This window comes from Equus asinus, chromosome 1, assembly GCF_041296235.1.
Source record: "Equus asinus isolate D_3611 breed Donkey chromosome 1, EquAss-T2T_v2, whole genome shotgun sequence".
In the NCBI taxonomy this organism is placed as follows: domain Eukaryota; kingdom Metazoa; phylum Chordata; class Mammalia; order Perissodactyla; family Equidae; genus Equus; species Equus asinus.
Genome location: NC_091790.1, coordinates 140,696,985 through 140,714,859, shown reverse-complemented (window position 1 = coordinate 140,714,859; position 17,875 = coordinate 140,696,985). Strand labels below are relative to the sequence as shown.

Genomic DNA, 17,875 nt, shown 5'->3' with positions numbered 1-17,875 from the left:
CACCTTATTAGGATGGCTAGTCCCAAAAAGACAAGTGACAGCAAATGTTGGCGAGGATGTGGCAAGGATGTGCACTGTTGGTGGGATTATAAAATGGTACAGACATTATGAAAACAGTATGGCAGTTCCTCAAAAAATTAAAAATTGAACTACCATGTGATCCAGCAATCCTACTGCTGCATATATATCCGAAGGAATTGAAATCACTATCTCAAAGAGATATCTGCACATCCACGTTTACTGCAGCATTATTCACAGTAGCCAAGACATAGAAACAACCTAAGTGTCTGTTGACAGGTGAATGGATAAAGAAAATGGGGGGTGTGTGTGTATATATTTATATAAATGGAATATTATTCAGCCATAAAAAAGGAAATCCTGCCATTTGTGACAAGACAGATGACTCTGGAGGACATTATGCTAAGTGAAATAAGCCAGACAGAGAGAAACAAATACTGAATGCTATCAGTTATATGTGGTATGCTAAAAAAAAATTTTTCTCCAAAGAAACAGTGTTTTCAAAACAGTGAGTAGACTTTCTGGTGTTGGCTACTGTACTAGTTCTTTATTGCTGCAGTAACAAATTACCACAAATTCAGCAGCTTAAAACACCATCAATTTATTATTTCACAGTTCTGTAGGTTAGAAGTTTGGGCAGGCTGGGCTGCCTTCCATGCTCAGGGTCTCAGGGCAAAATCAAGGAGCTGGCCAGGCTGGGCTCCTATCTGGAGGCTTGGGTACAGAATACCCAAGCTCATTGAGGTTGTTGGCAGAATTCCGTCTCTCGCAGCTGTAGGACTGAGGCCCCGTTTTCTTGCTAGATGTCAGCTGCGGTTTGCTCTCTGCTCCTAGAGGCCATCCACATGCTTCTCACATGGTCCCCTTCATCTTTAAAGCAACTACAGTGTGTCAAGTTCTTCCATGCTTCAATTCTGATTTCCTTTTCTGTTCCAGTTGGAGAAGCCTCTCCATTTTTAAAGCTCTTGCGATTACACTGGCCTCATCTGGATAATGCAGAATAAGCTCCTTATTTTAATGTAAACAGTGCTTCATAACAACAGAATCATGGAAGTGATATTTTATCATATTCACAGGTTCTGGGGGGTTAGGATGGGAAATCTTTGGGGGGGAGGACTATTTTAGAAATTCCACCTACCTCAGCTGCCCATCCACTTCCCTATTTAGCACCCCTCTACCCCAATTGCTCTTACGCCTCCTTCAATCTTGTCACCAGCTGGTATTTAACAATCGCGAAGTGAAGTGTTAGTAACTGTCACGTCTTCTTTTGTAGCTCCATTAGGTATAATTTATTTCCCATATTAGGCAAAAACCAGGGCAGGAATGATGCCAGATTCACATGTATGCCCTGGTCATGGGCATGGAGGAACAGCAGGCTGGCCTGACCTTGAGGGGTCAGAGGCATCAGGCAGTCAAGCCTGGGAATTCTAATTAGACACAAAGCAATAAACAAGAAGAGGAGGCAGTTCATTTCAAGGGCCAGGTGTGTCACTTACAGGTAAGCATGAATGGAGTTCAAAGGTAGTTATGAATGAAGATGATTTCAGAGCCGATGGGCCTCGGCAATTTTTCCATGACCATTCCAATCACGCTGCACAGGCAGCCCTCAACTTTCCTGACTCCTAAACTAAATTTGACTTTTCTCAGAAGCCCAAATTGGTTCAGTAAATTACTCTTTTAGAGGAAAGTATACCTGGTAGTTGTCCAGAATATTTCTTAGGAGTCCTCAGGCAAGTATTATTTTAGCCTGATTTTTAATCTTTAAGTTGGGAGAATTAAAAAGTATTGAAAATCTGCACAAAGAGTGGAGAGTGGGAAAGTTTGGATAATCCTGAAAAGCCAAAATGAACAAAACAAAAAAATAAAGGCCCAAAGACAGAAGTTCTCACGGCCACATTTTTACTGTGATTCCCTAGTTGGACACTGTAGGTGTGGTCCAGTCCCCCCTTCAAGTGTGAGGCACTCATTCCCCAGCTGCAGGAGTTGGCAACTGATGGCTCTCAGCCAAGTTCCTCTCAGGCAATTACCCTCAGCTGAAGAGGGCTACTTGCCCAAGATCATGCTCCCTCCCTGGGCAGTCCTCATCCACGGACAGGTAAATATTCGTGTATAAAGCCCAGCAGCCTTGCAAGTAGGACAAGACTGAAGGGACATCCCAGTTCCAGAGTATCTCTGAGGCATTGGCTCAGGCCTTTGTCAGGACTGCCTTACAGTTCAACACCCACCTCTGCACAAACCTGTTCCCTCTACTTCGCCATAGGTGTGAATCCCAAGGGCACTTCCCAACCACCTTCCTGCATGCTCATCTCCCGCTGGCACCAGATTCCAACAAGTCCCATCAATTGAGGCTACGTTGTTCACCAGAGGCCTCCAAAGTGAAGGTGTCTGTGTGTGAGTATATACAGGCACACATGTGGCCATTCTTGTGTTTAAGAAAGAAAGAATGGGCAAATCATCCAGTGTTTTAAAATATGACTGGAAAATAAATTTATTAAATTTTAAAATTCCACTATGAATTTCAATTTTTCTTTTTTTAAAGTCTCAATTTCATCTGCCAGAAAGAGTTCCAAAAGCTAACAATGGAAAGGTGAAAAATTCAGAGAAGCAGTAGGTATATCAAATCCCTTTCCGTCAACGATGCACTAGACTTATGATGATTTGGGCACAGTTGACACAAGGGGTAGATTGTTAGCCATAGCTAGCTATTCAGGATATGACATTCATAAACTAATGGAGCCATTTCAAAGTTCAAATGAACAACATTTAAGAATGCTTCACTGTGTTTTGAAAAATAACTCAAGGAAATTCTCCCCAAATTCAACTCTTGGTTCTTCTGTAGAGTGGTCAGCAGGAATGCAGCCCGCAGAGGCAGCTACTCCTTAGGATATGGCTGGGCCCGCTGTAGAGCAGCAAGAGCCCCGACTCGCTGACCTCCAGCCCGGATCTTTAAAGTGTTAATTTGAATGGAACTGCCATGCTGATGCTAAGCTGGTATCCGAAAACCTCCCGAGAGAGAAACAGATAGTATCTAAGAATAGCACAAGGTGGAATCAGTCTGGATATTAAGACATGTGTGAGATCCATGTGTGTAAATAACTATTTCATGCCCCAAAGTAGACAATTCTAGACATTTTCTAGGTCTTCTGATAGCTTTGTTTTTTGTGGAAATTGGTATCGTTTGAAAAGAACACTTCTTAGCCCAATCTTAAAGAGTTAGGGCATAAGGTGCTCTTAAATGTGTTAGAAAATCAAGAAGGCCAGCTGTGGGCGAGAGGTGTGTGAAAGATTGTTTCCTGTGATATTCATCTTGGGTAAAAGTTTGGCTTCAAAAGATTTTTTTAAATGTAAAATATACATTTTTAGAGAGAATCATCTTAGATTAAAATATTATATTCTTTAGAGTGATAAATAACATATAAATTGCTACATTTTAAGCAAACACGGGAAGCAAGAGATGTACAGCATAATTCAATGCCTCTAAAGCATGGTTCCATATTGCCTGCATCAGAATCATCTGGAGTGATTTTAGAAATTCAGATTCCTGGGCCCCACTCCAGACCTATTCGGCCTGGGATTCTGCACTATAACTAGCACATGAGGTGATTTCTGGGCACACTAAAATGTAAGAAAAACTGGCATAGTAGGATGATTAGCTTTAGGGCTAGAGGAGTCTTAAAAGATAAATCTAGCCCAAACCCCTTGGACTGTGACCAAAGCACACAGATATGCCACAATATAAGGTTTAAATAATGATGTCACAGTCTGAGATCCTTTTAGTTGAATATTTATGGATGACCTACTCTCTGCAAACCTCTGTGGGAGATATAAAGACGAACGAGACATAATTCTTGCTGTGAATCTAAAATGTCATCTAATTTTCAACTAAATATGCAATTCAACTTTTCCCCGGTTCTCAGTTTTTATTCTTATACCTCTTCATGTAAGATTATCTCCTGGAAGTCATTTAATATAATGCTCACAAAATCCCAACTAGTAACTTTATTTTTGCTCTCAATTTATCTCCCCACTCTAGGATCAAGACCAGGGTAGTAGATGGGTGAGGTGGTGAATAGGAATAATTCCAATCTACTCTATCAAACTGAAAGCACATCAGGTATGTGGCTTTAATGTACAAAATCAAAATTAATATAGCTGCAGTGTCTGTGCTTATTCTCTGAACTCGGTATGCCGCACTACTATTGACTTGGTGTGAGGATGTCCCAGTCCATTAACTGTTTCAGGGAGTTCTTTTATTTATTTTTTTGAGGAAGATTAGTCCTGAGCTAACTATTGCCAGTCCTCCTCTTTTTGCTGGGGAAGCCTGGCCCTGAGCTAACATTCGTGCCCATCTTCCTCTACTTTCTGTATGGGACGCCTACCACAGCATGGCGTGCCAAGTGTTGCCATGTCCGCACCCGGGATCCGAAACGGCGAACCCCGGGCCACTGAGAAGTGGAACGCGTGAACTTAACCGCTGCGCCACTGGGCCAGCCCCTCAGGGAGTTCCTTGATACACAACATTAAGGTTCTGACTCCAACATCTGCAGTCAGAAAAGGCAGACCTGGAATCTATTCTATATTTTAAGACTTGACTTTAAACTTTGAGAACTTGTAGACCCTTAAGAGTATGTTTAATTTGAGAAACTCCTTTAGAGATTGAGGCAGTACCTGTTCAGAAGTGCACAGGGTCCTACCCTCAGCCTTTACTATCTAGATGAAGACTTGGAGGTTTCTCCCAGAGGCGGCTTTTAATAAATTTAGGTCAGCTAAGCATGCAGTGTATAGCTTGCTTCTTCTAAGACTCAACAACGCTTAAGGACTGCAAGATAATCCCCCAGTACTTGTTCTCTGAGTTCATGGAGCCCCCACTGAAGTGTGACTGCTAAGGCATTAAAAATAAGCTTATCTTCCTTCCTAGGACCACACGGGTCTGCTCATCTTTGATTGTCTAAAATGAAGGGATTTCTTTAGGTTGAATACTAATCCGTACAATGTGAATATTATATGCATCCCAAGAACGGGAGTGGGCTCCTCTGTCATTTGGTTCTCTGAGGGCAATCTTGCTGAGCTTTCTGTTTAACAACTTCACTTCACTACAAGGCCAGTCAGAAGGTCAGTGGGTTGTTGGGTTGACAGTTACATACACACCACTGCTACTGGAGGACTTTGGGTAGCATAGATTTTATGGTACCTATAAGGTGAGACACAGATTCATTTGTCCTATTCAAAAGACTACTGAGAAGTGCGATGTTCCTGCCAAAGATTGTATTCAATCAAAAATAACAAGGCAAGAAAATGTAACTTAATACCAAAAGAAATAGAGAATAGAAGTAGACCCATGGTGGGGACGGGGCAGGTAACAGAGGTAGTAGACATGGATTCTATAATGTCTATGTTTAATATGTTTAAGGATGTAAAAAAAATAAGATTGAGAACATTGGCGGAGATTTGGAAATTACAGCAAATAACCAAATGGTAATTCTAGAATTGAAATATTTGATAAATGAAACCAAAAACTCGAAAGACGGGCTTAATAGTGGACAAACACTACCAGCAAAACTTTTCATTACAGTAGTTACTGGCTGACCTCCCTCAAACTCTAATTTCACAAAAAACTTCTTGGTCTCTAAAAAGCAACCTTGTTTGTCTTGGACAGTTCACCTGGCAGGGCTTTACCTTAGGTGAAGGGGGATCTCTTGTCTTTGAGTTTTGCTCTTAACCTTCATTAAGTCCTTAGCCTTCATTGCCCATTTCGTTTTGACTATTTAAAGACTGGTTGGCTCTGTTACAGATAAGTAGGAGGAGCCTTCTCTAGACACTGAGTTCCTGGGGGCAGGGACTCTATCTTTTCTTCTTTCCAACCCCAGGAACAGCAAAGTATCTGGGGGAAAAACAGCCATTCATATGAAAACAAGAATTGGACCTGAAGAGTAGAAGGAAAGTGAGGGAAGAGTTAACGAGAAAGACTTTGAATAAGCAAACCCTAGGCAATGACCTGCACTACTCAGCCCTGGGAAGTCGCTTCTGTCTCAAGGCAGTTTCTTCTGCCTGCGCTTCCCCTAGCTCCTCATTGCTACTCTCAGTCTGGCCAGTCTTCCTTTACAATGACTGACAGGAGTGTGACCCTCCTCTCCTTACTGAAAGGGTATGTTACTTCTTCTCTGTGAGAGTAGTAAAAAGGGAGATTTCACTAAAGTCCTGACTCCTGGTGAGGGAGCAGAGGGCTGGTCTTCTTTCACTTCTCTAACAGTGATGTTCCTCCCATCTCACATGTTTAGCAGAGAGCTCAAATATACAGCTAAATTTTATCCAATGGGAAGGAACTGTGGAGATCACAATACACAACTGAAGTATGGTTTTCTTTAGTTATCTTAACGCAAGACTAAAATACTAAAGCAGAAAAAAAGCGGTGAACCAAAGTTCTGACCTTATCCTGTGTGCAATAAACGAGGTAGAAAATGGGGTCACTGTACTTGGGTTGACTCAAGATACATCTCCCTTCCCATCCAAACTAACTGTTCAACTAGATGAAAAGTGAGGTCCTTGAGCAACAAGTTTTGTTCCCTCTTTTGTTAATGGGGAAGAGCCAGTATTTCTGAGAGAGCTCTGAAATGTCAGGAACAGTCCAGGTTTAATTTAGCCACAATCATCTTTGCCCCTAGCAGCATGATTGTTACTTGTCAGATTGTTTCTCTCATTCTTTTTCATATGAAGGAGGGTGTGGACTGGTTTAGAATTAGGGTATTAAGAGATTTGATGTCTGTATTACCACATCCCAGCCTCCCGGGTGTGATTTTGACTTATATGAAAGCTAACAAAAGAAATCAAATGTTTGCTGACCTTGTGTGTACAGAATAGCTTGGGTTTAATCTTGGGAAGAAATAGCTGTGGGAGAAGTGAAAGAGGAAGTAACCATGATAACTCCTAATTTTAACATGATATGCAATGGAGTGAGGTTAATTTTTAATTCTTACATATGAGAAGTACAATAACTATTTTAGAGAGGAAACCACTATGATCCTGTCACATAAGGTGGAGTCGAGAGAAAAATGGTGTCAGTTCGAAGGAAATCACTCCACTTTAACTTCATTTTAAAAAAATAATCTGATGCTAATAACTATGCTTGTGGGTAAAGTCACTGGTTCACATGTTCACAGCTTCTATTTCTCTTGCTTCACTTATTTCAGTTTCAGTAATAACAGGAAGTTTGGGTAATTCTACATCAAAAGTTTCAGATATAAAGAGGAAAAAAGAACTCTTTAAAAGACATCCTGACAAGCGTGTTTCAAAGAATTCTATGTAGTGATCTAGAGTTATCAAAGAGCAAATTTAGAAAATATTCTGTAAGTTTAGGTTTTGTAAAGACTACTGAATTAGTAAGAGGCCAAATAAATTTCTACTGCTTTATAGCAAAAATTCTGTTTTAAAGCACTAATTTACATTATTATAAGGTAATCGATTGGCCCTAAATGAGGTCATTTGTGATCTTAAAAATTTATGAGCACCCAGCAGTTTTTCATCCCTTTCCACCCTCTAAGTCAGCATATATTACACAGAAGATGGGATCTTGACATGTTTTGAGATTTCAGACAGGTTAAATTTCACCACCCAGTTCTACTTCACTTATTCTGAGTCACTCTACCTCTGAAACCAGTTTTCCATATGTTATATTTGTTTGAGGATTTAGTAGCCTAAGAGGGTCTAAGGACAAGAAAACATGGAATGAAGGTCTGACCTGGTAAAGATTATGAGACTTACAGATGGAAAAAACACCAATTATCATGATTACTTAAGGACCTCAGACCGCTGATCGCACGTCTAATTTAGGATCACTAAAAAAATACAGGTGATTCACATACTTCTCTGACTTTTTTCTGCTTCCACTTCCAAAATTTTGATATTTTAACGACGAAGACTGATTTTAAAAATAGCTATTTTTAAAAAGGAACATGACATAAATGAAGTTACACGGTAACATTCCATTAAGTTTCAAGGCTGGTTCATATTATAGCAAGGTGACCATGGCTGAAACTGGATCCTAAAATATCTCTGAAATCCTTAATCAGTGAGACAAAACAGGAACAGGATTGGGCCTGGTGCAGCCTCACCTGGGTTTCACTGTTGCTGCTCCACATATGATTTATTTAAGAACAAACAATACAGACTCTGTGAAATATACTGGATGTCAGATTATTGGGCAATTTTCTCACTGGGGCCACAAATCCAGACCACACTCCTCTGGTAAAGATGAGATTTCCTCTGAAGAGAGTAAATGTTTTCACTGTTAGTTTCCCGGGGGAGAGGTCAGTTCTCCAGCAGGAAGAGAGGACTGAGAGCTTTAGAGTGGGGAGAAGAGAGATCATCTTCATTTTTCTTAGGGTAGATGTCAATTTGGCTCAGAGTCTAAAGATGTGGTGGTTATCTGGACTGCTTCTGGTGGGGGTGGTTCAGCTACCTCTGGTGCCTCGGAAAGAGGTAGCAAATAAAAGCCAGCTTAGTGACGGGCAAGAGGATCCCACTGGGTCTGGGCAGCTCTCATATTCTCTGGACTTTTTTTCTTCTGTTATTCTGAAACATTCAGGAATGTCTACTTTCTGCTGTGCTGTGGTAATAAGGGAGAGGACAAGTCCCTTCCCCAGGGCCAAACACGATGAGAGAAGGAAGTCACAGCAAAAGATGGCAGTGCCCAGAGGAGCAGTTCTGTCCGAGGAGGCAACAGCAAACCAGAAGAGAATCCTCTGCCTCACTGTTTCAAATACAGTAAAAAAATGCTTGTGATTCGATTCCTAAGAGCTCTCTCTGCCACAATGAATGCCATTTAAAACCTCACGCACTACTTTTGCCAGACAAGATGACATCAATTTAAAGTTAAAATAAGGCAAATTCTTACTAGTTTTTAAGTACTTAAAAACACACCCATATTTTTGCTTAGGTTCTAGAAGGAAACATTTCCACAAGGAAGAGAAAATTCTAGGATTGTGCTGGCATGCATTCTCTGAGTCCTATCTCATCCTTCTCCTTTTAGTTAATTCTAGGAAACTTTCTTCAGCTGGTGAGAGGGAACTGAAATTCACAAGAGATATGTAATTTTAAAAAAAAGTCTTCAAAACACATCTGCTGGTAAAAAATGGGGCAATAAAAAGTCTTAAGAAACTAAAGGATTGCTGCTAATGAGAAGAAAAGAAAGGAAAAAAGAAAAGATATAGGATAGAGAAGAACAGGGGAAGGTTCAAAAAGCAGAAATTCAAAGGCAAAAAGTAAAGGTAAATTCAACCAGGCAAACAGGTTTGTAAAAATTACTTTTTATAACAATAAAGCATTTCAATGACCAATTATCCTAAGCACATAGTTCCTTCACCTCATTGAATAAAATTACTTATAAATATGCAATCAGCATGAAAAAGACATAGTTTTAATAAAAGAAAAATCCAACTATTAAAAATCCAACTATTTCTATTCCTCTCTCCCTTTCTCTCTCTCTCTCTCACACACACACACACCATTAAACAGTAAAAATACAAGGAAGACAGCCTTGTATGGAACCAAAGGAAAAGGTGAATCATTAATTCTCTTTCAAACTACTTTCTGGATTTTACTACCATTTCTCTATAATCTAACAACAAAATTAATGGAAAATGAAATTCAATCTAAATGCTACCTGGAGTATGATTCTAGTGTTACAGGAGTAGAAAGAGGAAAGATAATGCAGTTTAGAGTGAGTTCTATGAAAAAAGATTCAAAACTGACAAAACTTGATTAGTTGTTAAGACTAAGATATTGCACTCAAATTAGTTCTATGACGACACATCATCTAGCAGCTCTACAAATGAAGAAGTACTGTTAATCTTTCACTAGGCATTCATTAGAAAACCCAAACAGCTCAGGTGCTGGAACTGAATCTCATATAAAGAGACAATGAGTATTTCCTTATTGAGAAGTAATCAGCTGTATTCACCTGCCCTATACAGAGGCAATATATAAAAGAAAAAAGAGTATAAATGCCGAGACAAATTTTTAGTCCTGGAAAAAAGAAATATCAATAACAAAATACAAGAGACACTAGCACAAACAATTGGTGGTTCTTTTGGCAGAAGAACTGATGCAACACAGATGGTTTCAAGAACTACAGTAGTTAAAGTTCTAGGCAGCAATACTAAAATTCATTAATTAGTAACAAATCAAACTCATGGCAAAACAAAGTTTACTTCCATGTTTTACTATTACTGACAGATTTATCTGGAGAACGTCAAAGTTGCTGAAATCAACTTTAGTTGTTAAATGTTCATTTAGTAATAAACACTAATGGAATTTCTATTTGGACAATGTATATTGTCAACATTATTAGAGCTGATGTAAAAACAGGTTTGAGGCAGAGCTTTTCCCTTTAGCAAGAAGATAATTTCAGCAACAATCTTGTATCCTTTCTAGAATTATTCCTTTGAAAAACTTAAAATATGTAGTAAACGTGTGTGTATTTATGTAAATAAATCTCTTCTCTAATAACTTATCAATTAGCAGTACAATTAAATACAACTAATTGGCAAACACGGGGCTATGTGCATATGCTAAATCATACAAGTCTGCCACCAAAGCAATATGAAGTGGTTTTTATCTCCTCAGCTTTTCTAAAGCTGCTTAATCCAAATGACGGTGTATAAATATGTGTATACACACACATATGTATACACACACTAATAAGGAACACACTGGATAGTAGGTTACTGAAAATTGAGGCAGACAGGCTAGACTCAGGGGCCTTATGAACATTTGTAGTCACTTGCTTAGGAAGAGGTACGTCAAGTTTTATTTATATCCTAGACTGACCTAATATCAATAGACCTGAGCTCTGGGTGAAATATGCTTAAAAACTCCAAGTTTTTGGCTTCTAGATTGCATTTCAGTGGCCTTCACATATGCCCAAGCATGATTAAGCAAAGGTGGAAACACATTGCTTTTTTTTCCACATAGGAGGAGTGAAGAACTTCACAGAAATAACTTTTGAAGTTTATAAAATGTCTGTCATTCAGGTCTCAGCTCAATTATTACCTCCTCAGAGGACTTCTTTGATACCCCATCCAGAAAATCACTCTATCATATCACTCTTTTATTTTCCTAACACCACTCTCTGAAATATCTTGTTCAACTATTAACTTATTTTTTGTCTACCTGTAGAATGAAGGCTCTATGAGAACAGGAATCCTGTTTGTCTTGCTCACCACTCTATTTCTAGTAGCAGCATGCAGGGCAAAATTATTTGAATAAAAATTAGTTGAATAAATGAATTTCTCAGTGTACATGATAAATCAAAATATACTAAAAAATAGAAAAGGTATCTCTTTCTCTCTCTCTCTATACACATACCTACACACACACACACACACACACACACAGGGCCTACAGAGTTGGTGTTTCTAATTTTTTTAAGGTAGATTATTCAAAATTAGAGGTGGGATATTTTATTGCTTTAAGGAAAAATAATATACACTGTAGTAAAAACTACTTAAGCCTATTCAAACTAAAGAACTTTGATCGGAAAACAATTTAAAATATTTTTGGTAAAATAACCCCAAAACTATCCATAAGAGACAATGTTTCTCTGGCAACTTTTACATCAGTTAAAAATAATCAGATAAAACAGCTTTAAACATGGTAATTTATTTTATGCGGTTGCTTAAATCCATTGTTTAAAAATGTTCAAAGGCACTTGAAAAAACATTTAAAAATACATTTTTCTGACTTATTGGTGATCACTTAAAATAAGCAAGTCACCAGACATTCTTAAACCATTTATGATACTATTATCTTACATAATTTTAAAATTCCAAAACACAAACATTCACTGTGTAATATAACACACTGCTTAGCAGTAAGATTAGTTTCCCTCTAATAATATACTTTATATGGATTATTAATTTGCAGGGCCCTGCAAAGTTATTTAAACTTAACTGATATAAACTGAAAACTAGAGAGGTAAAGGAGTTGAAATAGAGTACTATTTAACTCTAAACTAGTTTTGGAGTGTTTTCTCTAAAGAGAATTTGTAAAATTTCTTATTCTAATCTGTATTAAATTTCTATTTCAACTCAATATATAAACATAAGTCATTTAAAAAAAATCAATAGAAGTTACATTTAGCATAAAATAAACCACAGGTTGTCTCCCAGATTTCTTAAGTATGTTTCTGTCAGGCCTATATAAAGAAGTAGAGAAATGAGGCAACTGAGTTTTTTGTTTGTTTTTGAGAAAAGGGAAGGGAGGGAAGTGGTGGAATCCAAATAACTTTACTTCATTTAATAATAGTCTATCTAGCATTAGTTTAAAATTGTAGATGTTTAAGCAGGGCAAGTATCCTGAGAGCCAGCAGGCATTATTATTGGACAGATTTTTACTGCCAATCTCATAGAGAAACCTAAAGTTAATAGGTATAACATTATCACTAAGTGATACAAATTCTAATCACTAATAACAGCCAAATTAACCTTGTAAAGGCAGCATTAAAAGTAGTTAGAAAATGGAAATTAATTATAGAGGAAATGAAGGGTAATAAATACAAAGAATACTCTAATGAACTGAAAATTGAAATGAAAAATAAAAGGATGGACTTGATCTAATCAATCAAGTGAGGGATTTTTCAAGCCTCAATCTGGTAGGAATACAGTTTAATAGGCTCAAGTAACTGAAAAATTAATACTCAAGAAACAACTATGACAATAACTATAAGCAAATTTAATGCTCAAATCTAATTTTACCATATTTCAAAAAATATAAAAAACTAGTAATTTATTTTAGAATCTTCTTACAGAAACAAAAACTCCTCTAAAATTTAAGGTATTTGAAAACAAATAAGTGTAACTCTGGAACAAAACTCTGCTTTGTATCATCTGTGACCTTTCTATTTGAAAATACCAGTGTACTGTGATCAGAAAACATAAGATAACAAAAGTCTTATGTTTTGAGACCACAATAAAATCACTTATCCAAATGATAAAGATCTTAATTTAAAAGATGATAAGTCATTATGACCACGAAAATTGGTTTTATGTGCTCTATCAAATACTTGGAGAATTTTTTGCTTTATTAGGACATATAAGACAATCAACTGATTCTTGAAAGTGATGAAATTTTGATAATATCAACTAGCAGAATAACATTCTGCATATTATATAATAGTTTTTTGCTACCTCTACTTAAATTTTTTACTAACAATTGTGAACATTTTTGATGACACTTATTTAGCTATGCTTTTAATGAATTAGTATGTACTTACTAGTACTTAATGAACCCTTCCTGCCCCAATGTGAAACTACTAACCTTGGAGAATTACAGATTTTACTGTGGGTCCTCATGTTAGTCACTCTGAAGAAGCTAACGAATTTTGCCAAAATGAATGATGCACTGATCCTTTAAAGTATCTTTAAAGTCTTTCACATTTAATGCAGTGTGATCTTGAACCACGCTGATTTAAAACATGCTTTATCTAAATCTTTGAAAGACATTTTACTTCTGGGGCAGTAATTGTCAGCGTGTTTCAAGGATCATTTGCCATCAGAATCATCTAGGTCTTAGGACAATGGTTCTCAAACTAGCATGAACAGGACTGAAGGACTTGTTTAAACATAACTGCTACCCTCCACCCCTAGAGCTTCTGATTTAGTAGGCCCGGTGGCAGGGGTTGGGAGGGCAGGAGAGGTTGCAGTTCAACAAGTTCCTAGGTGATGCTGATATTGCTGGCTGGGACTATACTTTAAGAAGCACTGCCCAGGGATACCTGATAAGAACATATATTCCTGGGATCCATGCTAGAATTAGAATTTCTGGAATTGGGATCTTGAAATCTCCATTTTAACAAGCTCCAGGCAGGAGTATAAGAACAAAATTTGTGAACCACTATGACAATTTGGCTGGTTGATTTGACTATTACTGGCCAATGTATCAGATGTCACATGTCAATAAGTAAAAACAGAAATAATGCTAAGTGACTAACCTCAAGGCTTGACATGGTACAGAGGACACGCAGGACTTGAGCATAAATCCTAGCTCTGTTACTTACCAGCATTGTGACAGTAGAAAAGTTACTTTAATAGTCTCTAAGCCTCAGTTTTCTGATCCATAATATGGGAATAACACCCAATTTGTGAGGATTAACACTAATGTACATAGAGTCCCTAAGCACAGCATCTGGCATACAGTAGGCATCAGACAAAAACTAGCTATTATTCATTATAAGAAATGTATGAACTATTTCCTTCAACATCTGATTTGATTAAAGCAGATCTTTCATTCATTTAAAACAAATATTTACACTCTGAGGTAACAGAATAATAATAAAATCTTATACTAATTGTTACATACTCTGGGCCAGACACTGTCTTAAAAGTCATACAAATATTCACTCATTTAATCCTCAAAAAAATCCTGTGAGGTAGGTAGTATTATTGTCCCTAATTTACAGATGAGGAAATTGAGGCACAGAGAAATTAAGTAAATTGGTCAAGGTTACAAAACTAGTAAGTGATGGAGCAAGAATTTAAACCCAAGTAGTCTGACTCCAGACACCAGGATTCATCACAATGTTAATTTCCTATGAGTGAATTTTAAGGTTTTTTGGATGTTTACGATAAACCATTTATACTTATAGTATGAAAAAGTTGCATATGTGGACTGCAAATAAATTCATATCCACAGCAAGGTGAACAGTTGTTCAAAGAATAGAATGAATGCCTTGAAATTTTGGCAGATAATATCATTGTGAAAACAAAAAACAATTTAATAGATAAAAACTGGTGTGAGCTTTCACTATGTAGACAGCATAGTCCATAATTAGCCACTAAGATGAATATTCTTTCAAATACACCATCCAAAGAGGTCATGGTTTTGACATGTTTTGGCACAATAAATATAAACTATTTAGCTAAGCAGCAGAGTCAATGGCATGACAACCATGTAAAATTAGCATAACTATAAACATAAGAGAAATTTGTAACATTTAAGATAATCTTATTCAAAGTCTGTAAAATGTTTTGTTACAATACAGTCAAACAATATTGCTAAAGACAACAAAAAATTTAAAATTTTCCTTCCTTTCAGAAATTCTTTAAATAGAGGGTCACTAGTAGAACAAATCATTTATGAATGTGTTTTTGATGACAGTCTTGAATAGGTACTCTGCTCTGTTAGAATTATCCACTGGCAAGACAATCATCCCCAAATACTACATCAGCATCAAAATTCAGGCTCTTTATAAATTATTTCAATATCTTTTAATATCTGACATATTGAGTTTGTTTAAGCACTCTGCATTTTCTAATATTTTTAATTAACTCTGATCAAAATCTTGTATTCAAATTATTTTGCCAGTTTAACTAATAGCCACCTCAGATCCTAAAAATGAATTTCAAAGCTCTGCTTCAAACAAGTTATGAAAGGCACAAATTCTCATCTCTCAACAGGATGAGAATAAAAGAAACTATAACTATGTAGTTGGAAAGAGTTTTAAACAATTAAAAATGTCACTTAGTAATTCCTGAGAGTGGCACTGATACAAGAAAAGCATCCCCAAATAGCATTAAATTTACTATTTATTATGGGTAAATTTGGGAACAAAATACTTAAAAATGCATGTTTACAGAATGCTATTAATGCTTTGAGTAAATAAATACTAATAGTTGAGAATGGTATTCAAGAATGGTTAAACATATTTAGAAAAGAGACAACAGGGACTCAGTACAAGATTAATTACTAATTAGAACAAGTATATAATACAGTCAAGGCCCAGGATAATTTCAAAATGTGGTTTTATTAATGCACTTTAGGACAAGTGCCATTCTTATTCTATCTTCTTCTGGAAGAAATGCTGCCAATTACGAATAGCCACAGCTAAATTTTCATTAGACAAAAACTGCATGTGTGTGTCGGGGGGAGATATCATACTGGAAATATAAACTCATGTCTTGAGTTTATGAACAACACTGAGCAACAGTATTTCCTCTAAAATTTTCTTTAAGGCAGATCTATTTAGCATCATGTGGGTGTTACTAACACGGTGCAGTGTAGTTTCAGCAAATTTAACTGTTTTAGGTTGTCAGTGAAAATAATACATGTGGTCAGGAACAGGTAACAAATCTCTTTTCTAGTCCTTCTGCCTGGCCACCATTTTAAAAACACAAATTTTTCACATATATATTACTGTATCAAAACACATTTTAACAGACTTCACAGCTCACTTAAAGCTTCAGTTTACAGTCATTCATATGAAAGATTTCTAATATGGAATGTTCACTTGGAAAGAATTCCTCACTGAGATTCCAGTGTTCTGTATCAGAAATGCAGAAGTTCTTCAGTGCAGTGCTAGACATTTTACCTCTGTTCATTTATGTTTTTCTTTCAAGGCTTTCCAACTTCACTTTTGGATCTTCACTTTTGTATTTTTGACTTATTTCCTTTAGTATATTTTTAGGTAAGGCAGGTTGATATCTGTATAAATAACCATATGGACGAAGATGATAAACGAGGTATTCTAACTCATACATAGTTGTAGGATCAACATAGTGAAAAGAAACTGCAAGATCAGAACAGCAACCAGGACCCTAAAAAAGTAGTGGAAATACGCATTATTAATAAACAGCACATTGTCAACATACAATATTCACATACTGATAAAGGAAATACCAATTTTAAGAGAATCCAAGCATTAAAGCTGGCAAGGTAAAGCAGAGGCATTTACTTTTTAGACCTGTGGAAGAAATCAAGAGTTTCTGGAGTTCCAAATGATTTAAAACCAAGCATGAATTTGCGAAAGTATTTTTAACTGAGATAATATTCTCTTATACTCTATAGTGTTTTAACAGAAAAAATCTTGAGACTTCTTCAAAGGAAAGGGGCAGTTATACAAAGGATAAAGCTCTATTTCTTCAAGTTTTGCTTTATTTTCATAATTTTCTCACTATAAATTTTTGCTTGGCTCAGCCTCAGAAAGAAACCTTTGGATTATTCAGTGACTACAAACCCTTGCCCATTATGTGCCTGCAACACAATACTTCATCTACACATCAACCCAAACAGTATTATTTAAGAGAAGTGCTGAGTCCTGGGCTTGAATCTAAATTTTGCCTACTAGTGTATGACCTTGGACAGGTTACTTAATTTCTATAAGGTTCAATTTCCCCATCTGCAAAAGATGGTTACTTAAAGGAGACAATTTGTATAAAATGCCTGAGACCACGCTCTGCTTATAGTAAATGCTCAATAAATGTTAGCTATTATTGACAGAATAATGACATTCAGGTGGCCCTCAGAAAGTAGGTCAGAGTTAAACCTTTGTTCAGTTATATAATTCTCATAGATTCCTAACAGAGTTGGTATGAGAACAGGTTTAAACAAAACACAAAGAACAACAAAAACACAAGAAACTATCAGGAACGAAAAAGAAAATAAAGAAAACAGAAAAAAAAGAACTGGTCCTAGAATTAAACAGTCACAAGGTCATTTTGGGGTCAGAATTGGTATCTGGAGAATGCTGCACCCAGGTGACTCCAACAAAACTTCAGACTGTATTCTAATGTCTTTGCAAGGACCTAAGGAGAAAGATAACCATGCAAGTTCCCAGAGAAGATTAATACTGACCTATTAAATTGAACATTTAATAATTCATGTTTGGAAGTATATAGGTTACAATGCAGTAAAAATTATCAAGAAATTGTCCATTGTAATTTCTCTGGCCTTCTCTCTGAACTTTGAAACAAACACTGGATATGTGGGATTCCTGGATAACTACAGAGGCACTGGAAAATTATCTGGTGCCTACTTTTTACACCTTTAGGGAATACAAAAATAGAAACAAATATGAAAAGTAAACAGA

The 17,875-nt window shown here is 36.7% G+C and overlaps 1 protein-coding gene across 3 annotated transcripts in view; it reads right to left on the bottom strand.

Annotated features, from left to right (window-relative positions):
* Positions 1–11,657: 11,657 nt before the first annotated feature.
* C1GALT1 (core 1 synthase, glycoprotein-N-acetylgalactosamine 3-beta-galactosyltransferase 1) overlaps positions 11,658–17,875 on the bottom strand; it is a 33,414-nt gene continuing 27,196 nt past the window's right edge. For all 3 annotated transcript variants that reach the window (XM_070508928.1, XM_044766800.2, XM_044766804.2), the window contains one exon: positions 11,658–16,604. In XM_070508928.1, the coding sequence (XP_070365029.1) occupies positions 16,389–16,604 (216 nt within the window). In that variant the 3' untranslated portion in view covers positions 11,658–16,388. The remainder of the gene's footprint in view (positions 16,605–17,875) is intronic.